Genomic DNA, 22,300 nt, shown 5'->3' with positions numbered 1-22,300 from the left:
TGTGTGTGGCAGCACCTTCCATTTCTTTGCACTGCAAAAAAGCACATCAGAGCAGTCTGGAGAAGTGAGCGTGTGTGCTGTGCTTAGCTACTACAAAAGTATCTTGTGGATTGTGTTCAGATGTTTAGAATTTGTCATTTGTTACTGGACTGAGTGTACTCATTCCACATGTTGAACAGCTGCCCTGGACGCTAACAGTGCAGGGACTCCATGGACAGACCCCTAAAAGATCTGTGGGTAGAATTGGGGGAGGGGTGCCCATGAACCGGGATACGAAAATGCATGTAACTAGACTGCAATTGAAATTTATCATTTCTGCCTGACCTGTGGTGGCGTAGTGAATAAAGCATCGACCTGGAATGCTGAGGTTGCTGGTTCAAGGCCTAGGGCTTGCCTGGTCAAGGCACATAAGGGAAGCAACAATGAATTGATGCTTCCTGCTCCCCCCCTTCTCTCTCTCTCGCTCCTCTCTCTAAAAATCAATAAATAAAATCTTAAAAAAAAAAAAAAGAAATTTACCATTTCTTAAATCTATAAACAAAGGCCACAGCCCTGGCTGGTTGGCTCAGCGGTAGAGCGTCGGCCTGGTGTGTGGGGGACCCGGGTTCGATTCCCGGCCAGGGCACATAGGATAAGCGCCCATTTGCTTCTCCACCCCCCTCCTTCCTCTCTGTCTCTCTCTTCCCCTCCCGCAGCCAAGGCTCCATTGGAGCAAAGATGGCCCGGGCGCTGGGGATGGCTCCTTGGCCTCTGCCCCAGGTGCTAGAGTGGCTCTGGTCGCAACAGAGCGACGCCCCGGAGGTGCAGAGCATTGCCCCCTGGTGGGCAGAGCTTAGCCCCTGGTGGGTGTGCCGGGTGGATCCCGGTCGGGCGCATGCGGGAGTCTGTCTGACTGTCTCTCCCCGTTTCCAGCTTCAGAAAAATAAAAAAAATGAAAAATAAGGCCACAAACCACAGCAGTATTAATGGTGTCTGGGAATGTATTACCTGTGGAAATATTTTTTCTCACATTATATTTGCAGGATTCTTTTTTTATTTTTTATTTTTTTTTATTTTATTTTTTTTTATTCATTTTAGAGAGGAGAGGGAGAGACAGAGAGAGAGAGAGAGAGAGAGAGGAGAGACAGAGAAAGAGAAGGGGGGGAGGAGCTGGAAGCATCAACTCCCATATGTGCCTTGACCAGGCAAGCCCAGGGTTTCAAACCGGTGACCTCAGCATTTCCAGGTCGACGCGTTATCCACTGTGCCACCACAGGTCAGGCACATCTGCAGGATTCTTAAAAGATTACTCTCTTTCAAATGACAGTAGTTACTCGACTCAGCACTAAACTTTGCATATCAGCTGCTGAAGAATCATGTATATAACGATATTACAATTTATAAATACTTTATAATTATACTTCAGAAAAATCCTGCATATATTATACATCTTAAAATATTACTCCACAACAGGCTCCATTGACTTCACCAGACAGCCCATAGGCATACAAAGGGTTAAGAACTCTTGTCCTCCCTTTGGGGGATTTCTTCCCACAGCCTCCTCAGATGCCTGTCACTGGTTGTGGGATGATCTGCCTCAACTTCTTTCATCCTTTTTTTCCCCCCAAAAAACGTGTACTGTTTTCCTTCTAAGGTTGGGAGTCTGCCGATGCAGAGGGCCGACTGTATGCATTGTTCTGTGCCACGTTATACAAAGACTTGAGCACCCAGGAATGTTAGTTTCTGTGGTGGGGTCCTGGAACGATACCCTGTGAATACCACAGGGCAAGTTGAGTTTTGGGAAGTCAAAAGGTATGTGTGGGCCCTGGCCGGTTGGCTCAGTGGTAGAGCGTCGGCCTGGCATGTGGATGTTCCATTCCCAATCAGGGCACACAGGAGGAGAATCCATCTGCTACTCTACCCCTCCTCCTCTCACTTCTCTCTCTCTCATTCTTCTCCTCCCCTCCTGCAGCCAGGGCTCCATTGGAATGAGTTGGCCCTGGGCACTGAGGATGGCTCCATGGCCTCTGCCTCAGGTGCTAAAAAAATGACTCCAGTTGCAATGGAGCAAGGGCCCCAGATGGACAGAGCATCACCCCCTAGTGGGCTTGCCAGGTGGATCCCAGTCGGGACGCATACGGGAGTCTCTCTCTGCCTCCCTTCCTCTCAGGTAGTCAGCGCCCCATACCCCTGCATTGTTTAAGAGTCAACTATAGCCCTGGCCAGTTGGCTCAGCGGTAGAGCGTCGGCCTAGCGTGCGGAGGACCCGGGTTCGATTCCCAGCCAGGGCACATAGGAGAAGCACCCATTTGCTTCTCCACCCCTCCGCCGCGCTTTCCTCTCTGTCTCTCTCTTCCCCTCCCGCAGCCAAGGCTCCATTGGAGCAAAAGATGGCCCGGGCGCTGGGGATGGCTCTGTGGCCTCTGCCTCAGGCGCTAGAGTGGCTCTGGTCGCAACATGGCGACGCCCAGGATGGGCAGAGCATCGCCCCCTGGTGGGCAGAGCTTCGCCCCTGGTGGGCGTGCCGGGTGGATCCCGGTCGGGCGCATGCGGGAGTCTGTCTGACTGTCTCTCCCTGTTTCCAGCTTCAGAAAAAATGAAAAAAAAAAAAAAAAAAAAAAGAGTCAACTATAGTTATATTCAAACAAGCTCTTAATGGTCTTATATTTTTGGTAAGAATATTTTACCACATTTTTTTATTGTGGTAAAACATAAAATTTACTATTCTAGCCATTTTAAGTGCAGTTTGTGGCACGAAGTACATTCACATTGTTATGCGACTGTCACCACCATTCTTCCCCAAAACTTTTGATCTTTCCCTACTGATGGTCAGTGTGTTAGTGGTCTCTGATAGAAATAACTATAAATATAAATTTCTGTTCATGTAATATTTCTTAGGATTTGTAAAGGATTTCACACTAGATAGAAGTCTGTGTCTTTTAAATGGAGTTTAGAAAGGTGAGATGAAGTCATCTTTAAAGTTTTTGTAGAAACTGAAATCTTGCTTGGAGTACTACTATGCTACATATATATTTGTCCATATTCTTTTAAAAATAATTTTTAAGCTTAAAAAAGTTCCTTTTGGCCCTGGCTGGTTGGCTCAGTGGGTAGAGAGCCGGCACGGCCTGGGGATGTCCCAGGTGCGACTCCCAGTCAGGGCACACACGAGAAGTGACCATCTGCTTCTCTCGCCCTCCTCCCCCTCCCACAGCCAGTGGCTCGATTGGGATTGATTTGAGCATCAGCCCCAGATGGGGGTTGTGAGGTGGATCCCAGTCAGGGCATATACGGGAGTCTATCTCCTCTCCTTTCAAAAAGAAATTCTTTAAAAACAAATTTCCTCTCCTTTTCTCCTCCTCAAAAAGTTCATTTCATCCACATATCTTCCTTTTGCATTTGCTTTTATAAAAGGGAATCCTCAGCATCTCTTCCTGGTGACATAATTAACTTTGTAAATGGAATTTTGTTTGTTAATATTATTAGTTGTTTTTATAGGGCTTGTTTTTCTTGGAACAGACTGTAAAACCAGCATATTTTGAATGTTACTCATTGACAGAGAGCAGTGAGAGTCAAGAGTTTGCATAATAATTTTAACCAGATAGCTAATACTAATGCTTAATAAAAGAAAGTTTTATTTATCATATTGCCATTTCATATATAGGGACAATACATGCAAACTACACTAACACCGAGCTGCCGTGCCCTATTATATTTGAGGAAATACAGAAAAATTGTAGGCAGTTTTTACTTTAATAGCTTAATTATTACCAGACTATATTTCAGTGAATTTCATGACTGTGGGAATGGGAATGCAAACAGTGCTTCTTTTTACTCTTTATGACTGATGTTGTGCAATGATAGCCATTCTTTTTATTAAAGTAGGAAAAGTCACATTGGTATATCTTTGTCTACTTCATTTAAGTTTTTTTTTTTCATTTTTATTTTTTAAGACTTCATTCACTTTAGAGAGGGGGGAGAAAGAGAGACACAGAAGGGAGAAGGAGCAGGAAGCATCAACTCCCATATGTGCCTTGACCAGGCAAGCCAGGGTTTTGAACCAGCAACTTCAGTGTTTCCAAGCCGACGCTTTATCCACTGCGCCACCACAGGTCAGGCTTTTTTTTTTTTTTTTGTAAAATGTTTTCTAAAAGTAATCCCCTTCCTATTAGGAAAAACACAAATGATTTAAATAAATCTCCTTTCCATTTATTTTTTTTTTTTTTCTGAATGAAACTAGAAAGCAAAACGGTGTTAGAGCAGTTTCTATTTAATATTCAGATAGTCTGTTTTTATGGAGAGGATGCAAGTGAGACTTACTTTGGGCTCTTCTGGTTTTTAATTCTGGCTCCTGAAATTTTTGCTGTGTTTTTGGTTGATACATGAGCAGGTTTGTCTTTGTGGGTGGTTAGTCTCAATGTTGGTGTTGCTTCCTTTTGCTAAGTGAGCTTGCCATGAGAGCTGATTCTCTCAATGACTGATTATTTTTCATGGAAGAAAGTAATAAATGTGGCAATCGTGATGAGAACAGAAAGTAATCTTTTATTTTGAAATATAATACAAGAATTATGTAATTGAAGCCCTGCCCGGATAGCTCAGTTGATTAGAGCATTATCCATCCTAAAGCTCAGAGGTTGCCAGTTCGATCCCCAGTCAAGGGAAATACAGGAACAGATGGATATTCCTCTCTCCCTCTCTCCCTTCCTCTCTCACTAAATCATTAAAAAATCTCACTAAAATCATTTAAAAAAGAAAAAGAAAGCCCTGGCCGGTTGACTCAGCAATAGAGCGTTGGCCCAGCCTGTGGAAGTCCCGGGTTCGATTCCCAGTCAGGGCACACTGGAGAAGCGCCCATCTGCTTCTCCACCCCTCCCCCTCTCCTTCCTCTTTGTCTCTCTCTTCCTCTCCCGCAGCCAAGGCTCCATTGGAGCAAAGTTGGCCCTGGGCGCTGAGAATGGTTCTATGACCTCTGCCTCAGGTGCTAGAATGGTTCCAGCAGAAACGGAGCAGAGCATCGCCCCCCTGGTGGGCATGCTGGGTGGATCCTGGTCGGGTGCATGCAAGAGTCTGACTGCCTCTCTGCTTCTAACTTTGGAAAAATACAAAAAGAAAAAATTATTTAATTGAAATTGAGTAGTGTAACTGCCAAGAACTGACTCATCTTTTAAATACATATTCTATGGAATGAGGTATTATGAATTATTACAATTATAGTTTAATTTTACTTAATATTTAATAGCAATCAGGATAGCAGTACTTTGTATCTTTCTCAGTCACAGCTTGTGTATTGTTTTGCATAGTCATAAAATGTTCAGTCTCTTACAAAATACAATAAAGAAGTTGTAAAAAAAACTTGACAGGACATCTGTTTTCTCCTGTCCTGTAGAGTTGTTTCTCCTTTCCTGTCAGTCTGGCGTTGGGGCCCTCAGAGTGCCACCCATGGCCAGCTTTGGTTTTTACTTCTGAGTCTTTTATGAACACAACTGTTATTAATATAATAAATCACTGCACTAAAGATTTGGGGACTCCAAGAAATTATATATATATTTAGTACATAAAATCCCTGTTTTAAGGAAATTTGTTAGCTATTAAATGGATTGTCATGGAGGGATAGACAATCTTTTTCCTTAGGTCTCAAAGAGCTGAGTTACCTGCAGCAGAGACAGGCACTCAGCTGACCGCATAGCTTTTCCACACTGCGGGAATGTGTGACAGCTACTACATAGGGCCCCACGAGCCCGCGGGTCCTGGATGGTGGGCCACCACCCTGAATCCCAAGTCCTGTGCCTTATGGTTGTGCAGAAGTGCTCAAGGGTAGCCTAGCTGCATATTCTTGAAACTAAATGATAAGGAACTAATATCACCCCTGGAAAAGTTAGTATTTTAGACTGAAATCTTACAAAAGTAATTCAGTTGAGTAAAACATATTTTGTGGGTAATTTTGTATCAGGCATTGCACTATAAATGGTGATAACAGCAAGATGGAAAGAAACTGACTTAGCTTTCATGAAATTTGTAAACTAACTAGGGAGTCATAAAAACAAAATTTTGTCATACACCTATATCCTAGTAACATGTCAGACATGTTGTACAGATACAAGTAAGTGAATGATTAACTTTGCTTGGGAGTTTAAAAGAAATAAAGAAAGGCAATATCAGGCCTGACCAGGTGGTGGCGCAGTGGATAGAGCATCAGTCTGGGATACTGAGGACCAGGTTCGGAAGCCCAAGGTTGAGGTTGCTGGCTTGAGTACGGGCTCATTGTCTTGAGCATGGGGTCACCGACTTGAGCACAGGGTCGCTGGCTTGAATGTGGAATCATAGACATGACCTCGTGGTCTCTGGCTTGAGCCCAAGGTTGCTGGCTTGAGCAAGGGGTCACTGGCTCAGCTGGAGCCCCACCCCATGAAGGCACATATGAGAAGCAAATAATGAACAACTAAAGTGCTGCAGTTACAAGTTGATGCTCTCATCTCTCTTCCAGTCTGTCTGTCCCTGTCTCTCTCTCTCAAAAAGAAAGGAAAAGAGAAAAGAAAAGAAAGAGTATGAAAGGCAGTATCAGTTTACTCAAAGCCCTAAAAGATAATTTAGGCACTGTCTGTTGAGCACTTAGAGATGGGTGGAAGGTCTTCTGTCTTCTAAGTAGAAGGGAAAATGCAAAGCCAAATAATTGAATAAGTAGTTGATAAGTTTTGGGAACATCTAATGGTCAGGATGGCAAAGAGCCAACGGTTTCTTACAGGGCAGAGTGGGGCGGGTAGAGTTATAAAATGAGGCTAGAACCTATTATAATGGGCCAGTATTTTCAGTTCACTGATGTCAGAAAAGTCTAAGAGGTGCTTGGATGGAGGAATGAATTGCTCTCTCATCAGTACTCATCGCATGCTGTACTGCTGCCCTTTACATTCGAGCTCTGCTCTAGTTGGAAACAAGATAGGTGTAATGAGGATAATTGCACAGAGCAGTGTCTGACCTGTGGCCAAAGACATGGTTTTGCTTTCAGCATTCTGGGTGAGAGCATCCTAAAGACCACACATGGTTGTCAGTGAAAGATTCACAGAGGTAGATTCAGGCTAAGTTTTGAACAACAGATGGAATTTCAGCAGATACAGAAGAGCATTTCAGGTCAGGACGTTGCACCTGGACAAGGCAGATGCTGGGCGAGTGTGCATTGTGCTTGGGGGCTAGAGGAGTGGCACTCTGGCTAGAGAGAGTGTCTGATGGGAAATAAGTGGCCCACTCTCAATCCTAGTTTTAAGTACTCTTTTTTTTTTTTTTGTATTTTTCCGAAGTGAGAAGTGGGGAGGCAGGCAGACAGACTCCCGCATGCTCCTGACTGGGATCCACCCGGCATGCCCACTAGGGGGCGATGCTCTGCCCATCTGGGGCATCACTCCGTTGCGACCGGAGCCATTCTAGCACCTGAGGTGGAGGCCATGGAGCCATCCTCAGCATCCGGGCCAACTTTGCTCCAATGGAGCCCTGGCTGTGAGAGAAGAGAGAGAGAGAGAGAGGAGGGGGAAGAGTGGAGAAGCAGATGGACACTTCTCCTGTGTGCCCTGGCTGGGAATTGAACCCGGGACTTCCACACACCAGGCCAACGCTCTACCACTGAGCCAACAGGCCAGAGCCTAAATATTCTTTATTCTTTATTTTCCACTTTAGATTGTTCTCCCATAGGAGTGACCTGGTCTCCACAGGAAGCATGCTTCTGTGGAAAACTAAAGTCGGTTTTAAGGAGAAAGGGATAAGCCCCCTTTCCGTGGTGTGCCTGATCCTATTGCAGGTTTTGCCATCTTGTGGCCAACAAACTGGAAAGGATGATAGGTTTGTTTTTTTGTTTTTTTTTAATTAATTTATTTTTATAAATAAATTTTTATTTTAATGGGGTGACATCAATAAATCAAGGTACATATATTCAAAGAAAACATTTCCAGGTTATCTTGTCATTTAGTTCTGTTGCATACCCATCACCCAAAGAGAGATCGTCCTCTGTCACCCTCTATCCAGTCTTCTTTGTACCCCTCCCCCTCTCCCTCTCCCTCCTCCCCTCCCCCTACCCCCCATAACCACCCCACGCCTGTCCATGTCTCTTAGTCTCACTTTTATGTCCCACCAATGTATGGAATCCTGCAGTTCTTGTTTTTTTCTGATTCACATATTTCACTCCGCATAATGTTATCAAGATTCCACCATTCTGCTGTAAGTGATCCGATGTCATCATTTCTTCTAGCTGAATAGTATACCATGGTATATATGTGCCCCATCTTCTTTATCCAGTCTTCTATTTTTTTTTACAGTGATTAAAAGCCTTTAAGCAAACTCTTGGCCAATACAGCAAGAATCCATAAAAGAGTAGTGTCCTTAACATGTTCACCAAGTCCAAGTTGGCCCCATCACCATGCCAAATTCCTGAAAAATGCAACCCAACCACAGTTCAGTCTGTTAGGAGCTGTCACAGGGAGCAGGAGTCCAGGAAAAGTCCACATCCAGGAAAAGTCCGCATGGCACTGGAACTGTCACCATTCTATACTTTGCAGCTCATGTCCAAGTCCCAATGACCGCTGCTTCTAGCTGGTAATGATTCAGGATAGGTTTGTTTTTATAATGTTCCTTGACCACAATGCTATCACCTCATACCTGTTAAAATGATTATCAAAATGATAAAAGATGACGAATGAAAATGAAGACAAAATAGAACCCTTGTGCACTGTTGGAAGGGATATAAATTGGACAGCCACTATGGAAAACAGTCTGGAGTTTCCTCAGAAAGTTAAGAATAAAGTTACTATATGATCCAGCAATCCCACTTCTAGATATATAACTGATAAAAATAAAATTATCTCATATTGATATCTGCAACCCCATGTTCAATGCAGCATTATTCACAGTAGCCAAGCTATACTAACAGATGTAATAGACAAACTTACTAACAAACTTAATAGACAAGATATACTTAATAAACAACTGTCTGTCAGTGGATGAATGGATAAAGGAATTGCGATATACACAGGAATATTGTTCATCCATAAAGGAAATTTGCCATTTATGACAACATGGGTGAACCTTGAAGGCATAAACATAAGCTAAGTGGAAGAAGGCAAATGTAGACGAATACTGTATGATCTCACTTATATGTGGAATCTACAAAGGTTGAACTTGTAGAAACAGAGTAGATTGGTGATTTCCACCTGGAAACCACCTGTACAGTGGGTGGGGAAGTGGGGAGAAGTTGGTCAGAGGGTACAAACGGTCAGTTGAAAGATGAATCAAGTTCTGCCTGACCAGTGGTGGCTCAGTGGATAGAGTGTCCTAGAACACTGAAGTCCTGGTTCAAAACCCTGAGGTCATCGGCCTGAGCACGGGATTGCTGGCTTGAGTGTGGGATCATCAACATGATCCCAAGGTTGCTGGCTTGTACAAGGTGTCACTGGCTGTGCTTGAACCCCACCTCCCCAGCAAGACACACAGGAGAAGCTATCAATGAACAACTAAGTGAAGCAACTAAGAGTTGATGCTTCTTGTCTCTCTCCTTCCTCTCTCTCTCTCTCTCTTTCTAAATTAAAAAAAAAAAAGATGAATAAGTTTGAGGATCTAATATATAACATGGTGACTACAGTTAACAGTAAAATACTAGATACTTGAAATTTATTAAGACAGTAGATTTTAAGTGTTCTTACCACACACGCAAAAAGGTAACTAGGTGAGGTGGTGGGTGTGTTAACTAACTGTATTGTGATAATCGTTTCACAATATATACCTGTATCAACCCATCCCACTAACACTATTTTATTTGTGTATATCAATAAAGTTGAGGGCGGCGAGAAAAAAAATGTTCACTGAGCTCCTGCGTGTGCTGGGTGCTATCGTGGATGCTGGGTTCATCAGTGCACAGACAGGAACCTCTGCCCTGGCAGAGCTGACCCTCTAAAGTAAACATGAGTCACTGTAGTGCAGAAGAAATAAAGGGGTTGTTTGATGGGTAGGAGTGGAGAGAGACTGATACTGAAGGTGGTCTAATGATGCATCCCTATAGCCCTGTCCAGGTGGCTCATGGATAGAGTGTCATCTCAGCACTCCACGGTCTCAGATTCGATCCCCAGTCAGGGCACATAGGAGATGTCACCAATGAGGGCAAAACTAAATGGAACAACTAAGTGGAACAATGAATTGATGCTTCTCTCTCTCTCTCTCTCTCTCTCTCTCTCTCTCTCTCTCTCTCTTTCTCCCACTCCCTCCCTCCCCCCCCCAAATCAATGGAAAAATTAAAAAATAAATAAATTTCACCAACATTTTCCTTTAGTCAGATTACCAAGAAACTGAACCCTTCCCCTGAGTTTTGAGAGTTGACTGCCTCAATTTGTGTTTCTGAGCTGACCAGAGGCCGTTTGCAGGTCCTACCTGACTTCAGTTGGGGACAGGTTTGCCTTGAAATGTGCCCAAGCATGCGCTATAACATGAGGGAAAAGAGTGACCAGCTCAGAGGGTCAAGGAGAAAACCCCATAGTAGTTCTGGTCAATCAGAATCTCTGGAGGGCGTGGGGGAGACAGGAGTCCGTGTTTTCAACCCCCGGCTTCAGTCTGTATTATTTTGATGTAACTCCCTGATATCAGGTTAGTTCACTTATACCTATTTAGTAGGGATCTCTGAAAGATAAAGCCCTTTTAAAAAATACAGTCCAAATTTTATTATTACATCTACAAAATTTTTAACAGAATGCAATATATTTATAAGTCATCAGGAATTGCAAAATCTCAATGATGACGAAGTCTAGAAAATTATAACTTTCTTTGTCAGGGTTAATCTAGAATTGTGTGTTTTTAATTATGCAAGGGCTTTAGGAACGCAATCTTTGCATACAATACAGCTGCTCTGTATTTAAGCCCTGAATTTTTATTCAGTATTTATAATTCCTGTTTATGTGCTATTCCTGAAGGTAAGAAGATGAATATGTAATATTGTCTTATGCTGTTCATTTCTAGTTGACAGTCTGTAAGGAACATTTATATTTGCAGTCAGTCCTTTCCCACTGTATTGGCGCTGTAATTGATACCCACAGCTCTTTCCCATTACTGACTGGGCTCTGTGAGTGAATGGGCACAGTCCAGGGCACCTGCCGATGCCCGCAGGCCTTTGTAGATTTCAGAATTTGGAATCTCTTGAACCACCACAGGTCTGAATCTAGATTCAGCAAAGACTTTGGGAACTCAACCAACAGTCTCTTTTGATGCCCTCCTTGGTTTAGACCTGGGGCCCACACCTCCACCCAATCTGGCACAAAATTGGCAGTTGAGATTGAAGGAAGGTGAAGAAGAGAGGCCTGGAAATATTTCCCCCGGAACCAGCTTTGCGTCAGTCAGACTACATGTACACAAGACATTCCTTGTAACACGCCTTGGAGAATCTTAGGTCCCCAGGCAACATCACTTAAAAATAGTCACTGATGCCTGACCTGTGGTGGCGCAGTGGATAAAGCATCAACATGGAAATGCTGAGGTCGCCGGTTCAAAACCCTGGGCTTGCCTGGTCAAGGCACATATGGGAGTTGATGCTTCCAGCTCCTCCCCCCTTCTCTCTCTCTGTCTCTCCTCTCTCTCTCTCTCTGTCTCTCCCTCTCCTCTCTAAAATGAATAAATAAATTTTAAAAAAAAATCACTGTTTAAAAAAAAAAAAAAAAAAATAGTCACTGATGGCCCTGGCCGGTTGGCTCAGTGGTAGAGCGTCGGCCTGGCATGCAGAGGTCCCGGGTTCGATTCCCGGCCAGGGCACACAGGAGAAGCGCCCATTTGCTTCTCCACCCCCCTCCTTCCTCTCTGTCTCTCTCTTCCCCTCCCGCAGCGGAGGCTCCATTGGAGCAAAGATGGCCCGGGCGCTGGGGATGGCTCTGTGGCCTCTGCCCCAGGCGCTAGAGTGGCTCTGGTCGCAACATGGCGACGCCCAGGATGGGCAGAGCATCGCCCCCTGGTGGGCAGAGCGTCGCCCCATGGTGGGCGTGCCGGGTGGATCCCGGTCGGGCGCATGCGGGAGTCTGTCTGACTGTCTCTCCCCGTTTCCAGCTTCGGAAAAATACAAAAAAACAAACAAACAAAAAAACAACTGAGGAACTCAGAGCCCATCATGTTGAGTTTGACAGCCTTCTTTTTATTGCACATGGGTACAACAGTGAAAATATAGTCATGTTTTCTTCTAATAAAATGTCATTATTTCACAAAAATGACCAGCAACTTCACCTGAAGAAGCTTGGGGACCCCTGCCAGCTTCTTCTCACACTGCATTGCAATGAACTTGGTGTGTCTTTTCCAAAAGAAAGTGAGTGCCCTAAAATCAGGAACCATGCCTGAAGATTTCACATAGTCTTACAATTACAAAATTTGCAAGCTCCTAACAATTACAATAAATAAATGAGAAGATTGTATGTCCTAACTGGCATAAACAGTTTCTTGCCCTGGGTAAGTGGCATTTTATAGCATAACTTTTTGATCATGATACTCTTTGGAAAATTGTCTGCTTAAACCAATTATTCACTTTTTAGCTTTGCTTTTATTTTATGTATTTGTTTGTTTGTTTAGTGAGAGAGACAGACAGGAAGGGAGAGGGATGAGAAGTATTATCTCATAGTTGCATCACTTTAGTTGTTCATTGATTGCTTTCTCATATGTGCATTGACCAGAGGGCTCTAGCCGAGCAAGTGACCTCTTGCTCAAGCCAGTGACCTTGGGCCCAACTCAGTAACTTTAGGCTTCAAGCCAGCGACCTTGGGCTCAAGCCAGCAACCTCAGTTTTCAAACCTGGGTCCTCAGCATCCCAGGTTGATACTCTTATCCGCTGTGCCACCACCTGGTCAGGCTCAGCCTTACTTTTAGAGTTCTACAAAAATGTTAAGGGAATTTACATTTATTACATTTTATATCATACTCATTTGATATTCCCAGCCCTTAACACAGTACCTGGTACATAGTAGGTGCTAAATATTTATTTTTATTGATTGATTTGGGAGAGAGAGAAATATAGATTTGCTGTCCCATTTATTTGTACACTCATTGCTTGATTCTTGCATGTGCTCTGTGGGGATCAAACCCGCAATCTTGGTGTATCCCAATGACGCTCTAACCGGCTGAGCCACCCAGCCAGGGCTAAATGTTTGTTAAATGGGTAATGAATTCTTTTCCACCCACTGGAGAGAGGAGAGAGCTATACCGAAAGAAAACCCTGGAGATTTGCATTGTCTCCCTCGAGTCTTCAGCTGATAACTGATCAGTGCCAGTGTGGGGGCGAACTACCCAAGTCATGGGAAAGAATCCAAGGATTCGAGAACAAAAGTTGGAGCTCACACAGGGCAGAGAAGTGTTTGTTCCCACCTGCAAGAGTGTAAAAATCCTTCTAGTTCATGGAACTTCATGTGCAATACTCAGAAGGATATTGCCTCAGTATAGGGCAAAATTGGCCATAGATCCATGATTGACAGTTTAAAAGCAAACCTCAAGAGAAGCAAACTGCTTACAGGTAACTTAATTGTATCTTAGACAAGATTCAAAAATATCTAGGGGGATACAAAAATATCCAAAACTCAATCATATAAAATTAACAATGTCTGTCATCCAATCTAAAATGACCAGGCATGCCTGACCTATGGTGGCGCAGTAGATAAAGCCTTGACCTGGAATGCTGAGGTCGCCAGTTTAAAACCCGGGGCTTGCCCTGTCAATGCACAGATGAGAAGCAGCTACTATAAGTTGATGCTTCCTGCTCCTACCCCCCTACTTTCTCTCTCTCTCTCTCTCTCTCTCTCTCCTCTCTCTCTCCTTGCTCTCCTCTGTCTAAAATCAATAAATCTCTTTTAAATTACTAGGCATACAGAAAAGCAGAAAAATACCACCCATAATGAAGAGGGAAAAAAATTCAATCAATAGAAACAGACCCAGAAATGATACAAATGATTGAATTAGCAGAGAAGGACATTAAAATGTTATTACTATTTTACATAAGTTCACAAAGATAGAGGAAATATTTAATATATTAAATAAAATTATGGAAGATATATATATATATATATATATATATATATATATATATATATATATATATATATATAAAGACCCAACTTCTAGAGGTGAAAACTACAATGTTTTAAAATAAAAGTACATTGGGTGGGATTAACAGCAAGTTAGACACTATAGAAAAAAGGATTAGTACACTTGAAGAAAGTGATGGAAACTGTTCTAAATGAAAGCCAGAGAGAGAAAAGGACTGAGGGGTGGGGGGAATGCATCAGTGAACCATGAAGCAGATTCAAGCAGCCTAATTCTATACGTGTAATTGGGGTCCCTAAAGGAGGGATGAGGACACAAAATATATTAAATCAGTGGTCCCCAACCCCTGGGCTGCGGACCGGTACCGGCCCATGGGCCATTTGGTACCGGTCCGCAGAGAAAGAATAAATAACTTACATCATTTCTGTTTTATTTATATTTAAGTCTGAACGATGTTTTATTTTTTAAAAATGACCAGATTCCCTTTGTTACATCCGTCTAAGACTCACTGTTGACGCTTGTCTCGGTCATGTGATACATTTATCCGTCCCACCCTAAAGGCCGGTCCATGAAAATATTTTCTAACATTAAACCAGTCTGTGGCCAAAAAAAGGTTGGGGACCACTGTATTAAATAATAGCTGAATTTGTTATAAATTGAAGGAAAGCTACAAGCCTACAGATCCTAGAAGTTTCATGAACTCCAAGCACAAGAAGCATGAAGAGCCTTGGCCAGGTAACTCCATCGGTTAGAATATCGCTCTGATACACCAAGGTTGCAGGTTCGATTTCTGGTCAGGGCACATACAAGAATCAACCAATGACTGCTTCTCTCTCTTTCCCCCCTTTCTTTTTTTTTTTTTTTTTTAATTGTTTTAGATTTTATTTATTAATTTTAAAGAGAGGAGACAGAGAGAGAGAGAGAGAGAGAGAGAAGGGAGAGAGGAGCAGAAAGCATCAACTCCCATATGTGCCTTGACCAGGGAAGCCCGGGGTTTTGAACCGACAACCTCAGTGTTCCAAGTTGATGCTTTTACCCATTGAGCCACCACAGGTCAGGCTCCCCCCTTTCAATAAATAAGTTTAAAAGAATTTTTTAAGGGAGAATGGGGGAGGATAAACAGGGACAGACAGACAGGAAGGGAGAGAGATGAGAAGCATCACCTCGTAGTTGTGGCACCTTAGTTGTTCACTGATTGTTTTCTCATATGTGCCTTGACTGGGTGGGCCATGGGTTATCGACTGAGAGACCATGGGCTCATATCTATAATCCCATGCTCAAGCCGGCAACCCACACTCAAGCCTGATGAGACTTGCACTCAAGCCAGCAACCTCGACCTCGGGCTTTCACACCTGGGTCCTCAGTATGCTAGGTCGACATTCTACCCACTGTGCCATCACAGGCCAGGCTCTTAGTAGTCTTTTAGCTTTAGCTTATTAATCATCATTTTCACTAGGTTTTGTTTTGGAAAAGAGCATATAAGAAAGGAACCACCTGACTGGTGCTGACGCAGTGGATAGAGTGTCGACCTGAGATGCTGAGATCCCTGGTTCGAAACCCTAAGGTCACTGGCTTGAAGCCCAAAGTCTCTGACTGGAGTCCAAGGTCACTGACTTGAGCAAGGGATCACTGGCTTGGCTTAATCCTCCCCTCCCCATTAAGTCACCAACGAAGAAGCAATCGGTGAACAACTAAAGTACTGGAACAAAACATGTTATAGCAATCATATACCAAAATTCATTTCATAAAGTATTTGAAATCCTGTTACAACTTTATGTGTTCTTGTGCTGCTCTGGTTTATAACATAGGTAGAATTAGTTTGTTTAGCTAGCTTAACTGAAATATCTGTTCTTGAAACCAGTACACTACTTGACATAAGAGCTCAGATTATTTACCCCATATGAAAAAAAGATTCTTAATAGCCTCTCGGTCTATTGCCTTGGCGGTCTCTGAAATCTGTGATCTTAATGAAAATCAAACTGTCTTTAAGACACTTCTTTCAAGATAGCTGGTGTGGCTTATTCTTGAGACCACTGGAGTGCTTTAAATGTTCTGAGTTCAGCGGCCCCTGGAACAGCGTGTGTTGATGTGCAAAGGTCCACTTATACATGGATTTTTTCTATAAGTATACAGTTGGCCTTCTGTATCCCTAGCCTAGTTCTGCATCCAGGAGTCAACCAACCATGGGTCAAAACAGTCTTCATTCCAGTTAGGAATCCGTGGATGCCTTATTCTATGCCATTTTATACAAGGAACTTGGGCATTTTTGGATTTTGGTATTACTGGGGATTCTACAACCCCATGGATACTGAGGGACGACTCTAGTTACGTTTGTTTTATATTTTTTATTAAAAGATTTTATTTATTGATTTTAGAGATAGGAGAAAGAGATAAAGGGTGGTTGGGAGGAGCGGAAAGGATCAACTTGTAGTAGTTGCTTCTCATATGTGTCTTCACCGAGAAAGCCAGGGGTTTCAAACCAGCGACCTGACCTCAGCATTCTAGGTCAATGCTTTATCCACTGCGCCACCACAGGTCAGGCTGTAGTTAAGTTTTTGGTGAATCAAAAGTTACATGCAGCCCTGGGCAGATGGCTCAGTTGTTTGGAGCATTATCCCAATATGCCAAGGTTGTGGGTTCGATCTCTGGTTGGGGCACATATAAAGAATCAACCAAGAAGTTAAAAAAAATTATATGTAGATTTTCTACCACTGGGGGAAAGGTTGGCACTTTAATCTTCACATCATTAAAGGGTTCGCTGTTGCCTGACCACGTACGTGGTGGCGCAGTGGATAGAGCATTGAACTGGAACGTTAAGGACCCAGGTTCAAAAGCCCAAGGTCGCTGGTTTGAGTGCAGGGTCACTGGCTTGAGCATGGGATCATAGACATGACCCCGTGGTCACTAGCTTGAGCCCAAAGTTGTTGGCTTGAGCACGGTCTGGAGCCCCTGGTCAAGGCACATATGAGAAAGCAATCAATGAACAACTAAGGTGCCGCAATGAAGAATTGATGCTTCTTATCTCTCTCCCTTTCAGTCTCTCTCTCTTTCTATTAAAAAAAAAAATGCTCCCATGTGTTAGTCTAGTTCTTAAAGGTTCTCCTCCCCTACTCCTACCCTGTTTAACTCATAGATTCACCTGGAATTGATTTTTGTGTAAGAAAAATTATACATTTATCTATATGACTAACATTTTTTCTCTGATTTGAAATGTCACTTTTACACTGTGTTCTCTCTCTTTTTTGTGGGAAAGGCCAAGTGGATACACCATGGTCTCTTGATTAAAGGTATTCTTCAAAGTGTTTGTTGACTTAGGAACCATTTTAAATATTAGCTTTAATTTTTTAAGACTGCTAGTCAGTTACCTGGGGCAGTGATTTCTGAACTCTCAGGGTGCCTGCCCGTCAGGGAGCTACCGCCCCTTCCCTCCATGGCAGACTCGACTGTTGTAAGTAAGCCTCTGTTACTGAGGGGACCGTGTCTTGCTCAAGTGCATCGGGCCTCGACGTGGTTTTTAACCACTGATCTAGGGGTTTTCCTTTAGAGGGGGACTTATATTTCACACAGCCTTATAAAATTCACCTGTTACTGGAGGCCCACCTAGTGATTTCAAGGTTGTTATTTTAATGGGAAAAGAACCTTAATTAATAAGAGTCCCAAAGTAAAGGGGGAATCTTTTCAAATAAAACGGAACTCTTCACTTTTGAGTCAGCTTCTGGCCCTCAGATTGTCTTCCCACTGTAGAATCCCAGTCAAACCGTACTTGGTACAAACTTGACTTTGGTAAATTTACTTTAGTAGACCTTTCCTGGGGATTAAGCTGTATTATGACTGTATTTTTGTCACTATGTAGAGCCTGGTGATAGAGGGATAAGGGTCACCTCTTGTAATTTGAAACTGTTTAAAGTCAGACATGATGGTGGCCCTTTAAAAAAGTAGAATTCTCCGGGTACCCCTGACTATAAAGGCTCATAGAGTTCTACCCGGGGTGGGGGAAGGAGTAGGCCTATCTGCTGGGACTGAGGCCACTGACCAGGGCGGATGTCCCCTGGAAGCATTCTGTGAAGTCAAATGCTTGAGCAGCCTGTGTGGTTTGATTGTGGCTTTTAACTGCATCCACTATTGGAAAGTTGTTCTTTCATTTGGACTATCAAGGAGTAGCTTATCACTTTGGTTGTGCACTCATTGAGTGTTTCTTGTACATGCCCAGACTGGGGATCGAACCTACGACCCTGGTTCACTGGGTCATCGCCTTATCCACTGAACCACTGGCCAGGGCACGTCGCTTTGAACTGCAGGGTAGCAGTGTCCTCTGTGTTTGCAAGTCCCAGCGGCAGTGATTCCTGGGTAGAGTGACTGACTGGTGCTGATTCTTTCTCAGTCTGTTTGTTAATCCTCGGGCATCTTGGCCTAGGAACTAGGAGGAGGCGTGAAGTAATGAGGCAGCTGGGATAGTCATGAAGGTGTTGTGGGCTTTGGGGCTTTGTTTTCTCTTCAAGGTTTATGTATTGATTTTTTGGGAGAGAAGAGAAAAAGAGAACAGGGAGAGGGGAGCAGGAAGCACCAACTGGTAGCAGTTGCTTCTCGTTTGTGCCTTGACCAAGCAGGTTATTTTTTTTTTAAGTTATATTTCACTTACATTTTTATCAATTAATCTGTTCCAGAGACTTTAGCATTTTAAAAAATGAATGTATCAAGAGTAGAGTGAAATTCTAAATTAATAGTCATGTTGAAGTGAAGAAACAGGCCTGACCTGGGGTGGCCTGTGGATAAAGCCTCACCTGGAACGCTGAGGTCGCCAGTTCAAAACCCCGGGCTTGCCTGGTCAAGGCACATATGGGAGTAGATGCTTCCTGCTCCTCCCCTTTCTTCTCTCTCTTTCTCTCTCTCTCTCATTCTCTCTCTCCCCTCTCTAAAAAATGAATACATAAAATCTTTAAAAGAAATAATTTCCACTTTGTAGGTTTAATTATACATCATAGTTGTGTAATTCAGTCCCCGTGATGTGATGTCTGGGAGACAAGCGCGTGGCACATACAGAGCTTAGCTGTGGCTAGTGCCGTTCTACCGTATTAAATATCCGATCTCTTTATACCTGTTTAATGACAATTTTCTGGGTTTTTATTCCTGGGTGATTTTCACTCATCGAAAGCCCCCTTTTGTTAGTAAGGTCAGCTAGCCTGCCCTGGAGCAGCTCCGCATCGTAGTCCTACGCGCCGGACGTCACTTAGCCGGCTGCCCCTCTCACAGTTTTAGCCACGGAGATCACCCTCTGATAAACTTTCCCACTCTCTCTTCCTCCTGCCTCACACATCCCCCCTCCCCTCCCCTGAAGTGTCGGTCAGATGGACTGTAAACACCCAGAGCATCCAGCTACTGAGCAAGTCCACCCACCAGCGGGAAGATCCCACAACAGGGGTACTTACCCCTCCAGACCCTTCCTGAGGAAAGCAAGTTTCCCTCCATGTGGCAGGAGTCAGCTTTGTATCTGTTTGGCCTTGTGACTGATAGGATGGGCATTTGGGGGGAACCGGAGAGGAGAAGGCGGTTTTAATGGAGGAAAAACATTTAGTCGAAATGATCCCTTCTGTCTCCTCCGGGCGTGTCCCTCTTCTGGGCATCTCTTCAGGATTTCATTCCTCCGTCCAACTGCTGTTCACACGCTGGCCTTTCCAACTGCTCCGGAACCCTTGGCCCGGCACTCCGTGATGTAAATTATTCCACGCAGGGCTCGGAATGGGCGGGAAGCAGTGCTGCCAGGTGTCAGATCAGTAGTGTAAGTCTACCCGATCTTGCGATCTCGGGGAGGGAGGAGAAAGGGGGGAGCTGCTCTTGGACTTCGCGGGTTGTTATTGTTTGAGCCAGAGCACAGTGATTGTGCTGGGAGCAGATGCTGCTGGTGGCTGGGGAGGCAGGCACGGAGCTCCGGCTGAGCCCCGTGAATTTGGGTGGAGATTTTCTACTTGAAACCCTCTAGTGTTGGGATCTAGATTGTTGGGAATCGAACAGCTGGTGGTGTTGCTGCCCAAGGAGGAACCTGGGACCTCTGGGGCCGAGCCCGTAGCAGCGGCTGCCTGGGACTTCAGTGCCCCTCTGTCTCTGAAAGGAGGAAGAGCCAGTTTTCCTGTTTTCTTGAAGGTAGCTGAGAGATGACAAGAAACCCAGAGGGCTCACCGTGTTTGGAAACATGCAGTCACAAAATGCAAAGACTTCTGTATCCATGGGATTTTCTCTGAAACAACAATATTCTTTCTCCCCTTGCTCATGATTCATTCTGAGGAAATTACTGCCCATGGTTTGCAGTCCCTTCGGGGACTCTGCGTGTGAGGGGCTGCTGCCAGCTTGCTTTGATTTGTCCAGATTCCTTTTTGCCTTTAAGTTAAGGATTTGTGTTCAATAAAAGCTGTTTAAATTGAACACTCAATCTCTTGATCACAAATTAAAATCCCACTAATAATAAGCAGTTAGAGGAAACACTCACACGAAGTACAGTTATTTGTCTAGGAAAGTATATAGTGCTTTTTATGTCGCCTGGATGCCACCAGCTTGAACCAATCACTTTGCTGAACCAGTGTTTTTGTTCCTTTTCTCTTAGTTGTCATGGATGATGATGACGACTCGTGTCTCCTTGATCTCATTGGGTAAGACACTCGTTTCAAAATCAGGGGAAACCAAATGTGTGATGTTTGCTCTACTAAGATGACCTAATAAGCATATTAAAACCGGTTGGGTGTTCTTAAATAAAAAGCATTAAAGCGTGAATTAACAAACAAGAAACTTGGATATGATAGGGGACATAATTAGGTAATGCTTTATTTATCCTTCATTAAACTTATTTTCTAACAAGTCCCAGAAGGCAGAAATGAGTGACAGTAGGAACTAGAACAACTTCCAAAAAAATAAATAAAAAGTAAAACAAAAAACTACTAATAAAATTATTTTAAAATAGGGAGATAATTTTACTCAAGCTAATATGGTCATTTTATTTGTACCCTAGAAAAAGGAATCATAAATATAGGTAATATATTTATTGTTGCTTTCCCCTTTTTTATTGTTTTCTAGAGACCCACAAGCATTGAACTATTTTCTACATGGACCTAGTAATAAATCTGTAAGTAATACTTAGAACCTCACAGATGCAAATTTTGTCTCTTCTTCACAGTGAAAGTAATCACTCTGTTGAATTTGTACCTTTGCAGAGCAATGATGACTTGACTAATGCAGGATATTCTGCAGCCAATTCAAATTCAATTTTCGCCAACTCTAGTGTGAGTATTAGACATGGAATGCAGTGGTCGGTGTCTCTGTCTCATTGATGCCTTGCGAATTGAGGCTTTACTTGCCGTTGTATCATAATGAGAATTATTACCTTGTCTTTTGTAATTGACCTAGAAGGAAAATCTATTGAGTTATGCTGCATTTTCTATTTCGAACTCAGTTACAAGACCAGCTACATGAGGTTTACTTTGCCATTTTTCCTAAGCTTTCAACTTTCTTTTTAAACTGACTCAGAAATGATATCATCTAAGAAAGTAGTATTACAGTTTTTCTGAACCTTGTTACATAGCTTCAAATAAATTATTCTTAATGGTAATCACTTGCTAAACTTTTTTATCTTAAACAAGAAAAAAATAATCGCTGAAACTTACCAAGCATTTAGCAAGTTCGCAGCACTGACGGTTTAACATAATTAACTTCATTAATCCTCACAATAACTCTGTGGACTAGGTTCTGTTATTATCTGTATTTTACAGGTGAGGAAACTAAAGCACTGAGAGCTTAGTACTCCCCACACTGAGAGATTAGAACTAAGGTTCTAATCTAGGCCACTGGCTTCTGGAGCCCAATTCTCAAGTTCCAGGAGCATCTAAAACCTGCCCTAGAGGATGGGGGGTCCTGCCTGGAGACTGTTGTCCAAGTTCCTGTGTCTAAGCCTGTGATTCTTCAGGTCCTCAGATGGCGTCCAGCTAACTGAGACCACATTAGTTCCATTTCAGCTGTTGATTGATGGGAGGGGGGGGGGTGTCAAATGAACCAGTCTTGGCTTTTCTATGAAGTTCTTCCCATCATCTAGCCCCCAGCGCCTGATTAGCCTAGGGCCGAGAATCTCTACAGTTTTGCATGTTGGACCACTCATTCTTAATTGATCTACTTTTTTTCCTTCACCTTTTTATCTATTTATTTATTTATTTTGGTGTGTGTTAAATACATATATCATTAAGTTTTCCATTTTAATCATTTTAAGTGTACAGTTCAGTAGAGTTAAGTGCATTCACATTGCCTTCGCTTTATT

The 22,300-nt window shown here is 43.3% G+C and overlaps 1 protein-coding gene across 6 annotated transcripts in view; it reads left to right on the top strand.

Annotated features, from left to right (window-relative positions):
* BICRAL (BICRA like chromatin remodeling complex associated protein) overlaps positions 1-22,300 on the top strand; it is a 105,144-nt gene that overhangs the window by 48,353 nt on the left and 34,491 nt on the right. For 3 of the 6 annotated variants that reach the window (XM_066359388.1, XM_066359389.1, XM_066359392.1), the window contains 3 exons: positions 20,603-20,648; positions 21,070-21,118; positions 21,207-21,275. In XM_066359388.1, coding sequence (XP_066215485.1) covers positions 20,608-20,648; positions 21,070-21,118; positions 21,207-21,275 — 159 coding nt within the window. In that variant the 5' untranslated portion in view covers positions 20,603-20,607. Of the gene's footprint in view, positions 1-4,070; positions 4,089-8,412; positions 8,619-19,423; positions 19,784-20,602; positions 20,649-21,069; positions 21,119-21,206; positions 21,276-22,300 lie in introns of those variants that run through there. The other 3 variants (XM_066359391.1, XM_066359393.1, XM_066359394.1) reach the window with 3 other exon arrangements.

The sequence above is a fragment of the Saccopteryx leptura genome, chromosome 1, assembly GCF_036850995.1.
Source record: "Saccopteryx leptura isolate mSacLep1 chromosome 1, mSacLep1_pri_phased_curated, whole genome shotgun sequence".
Taxonomy (NCBI): domain Eukaryota; kingdom Metazoa; phylum Chordata; class Mammalia; order Chiroptera; family Emballonuridae; genus Saccopteryx; species Saccopteryx leptura.
This window is presented reverse-complemented; position numbering and strand designations above follow the sequence as displayed.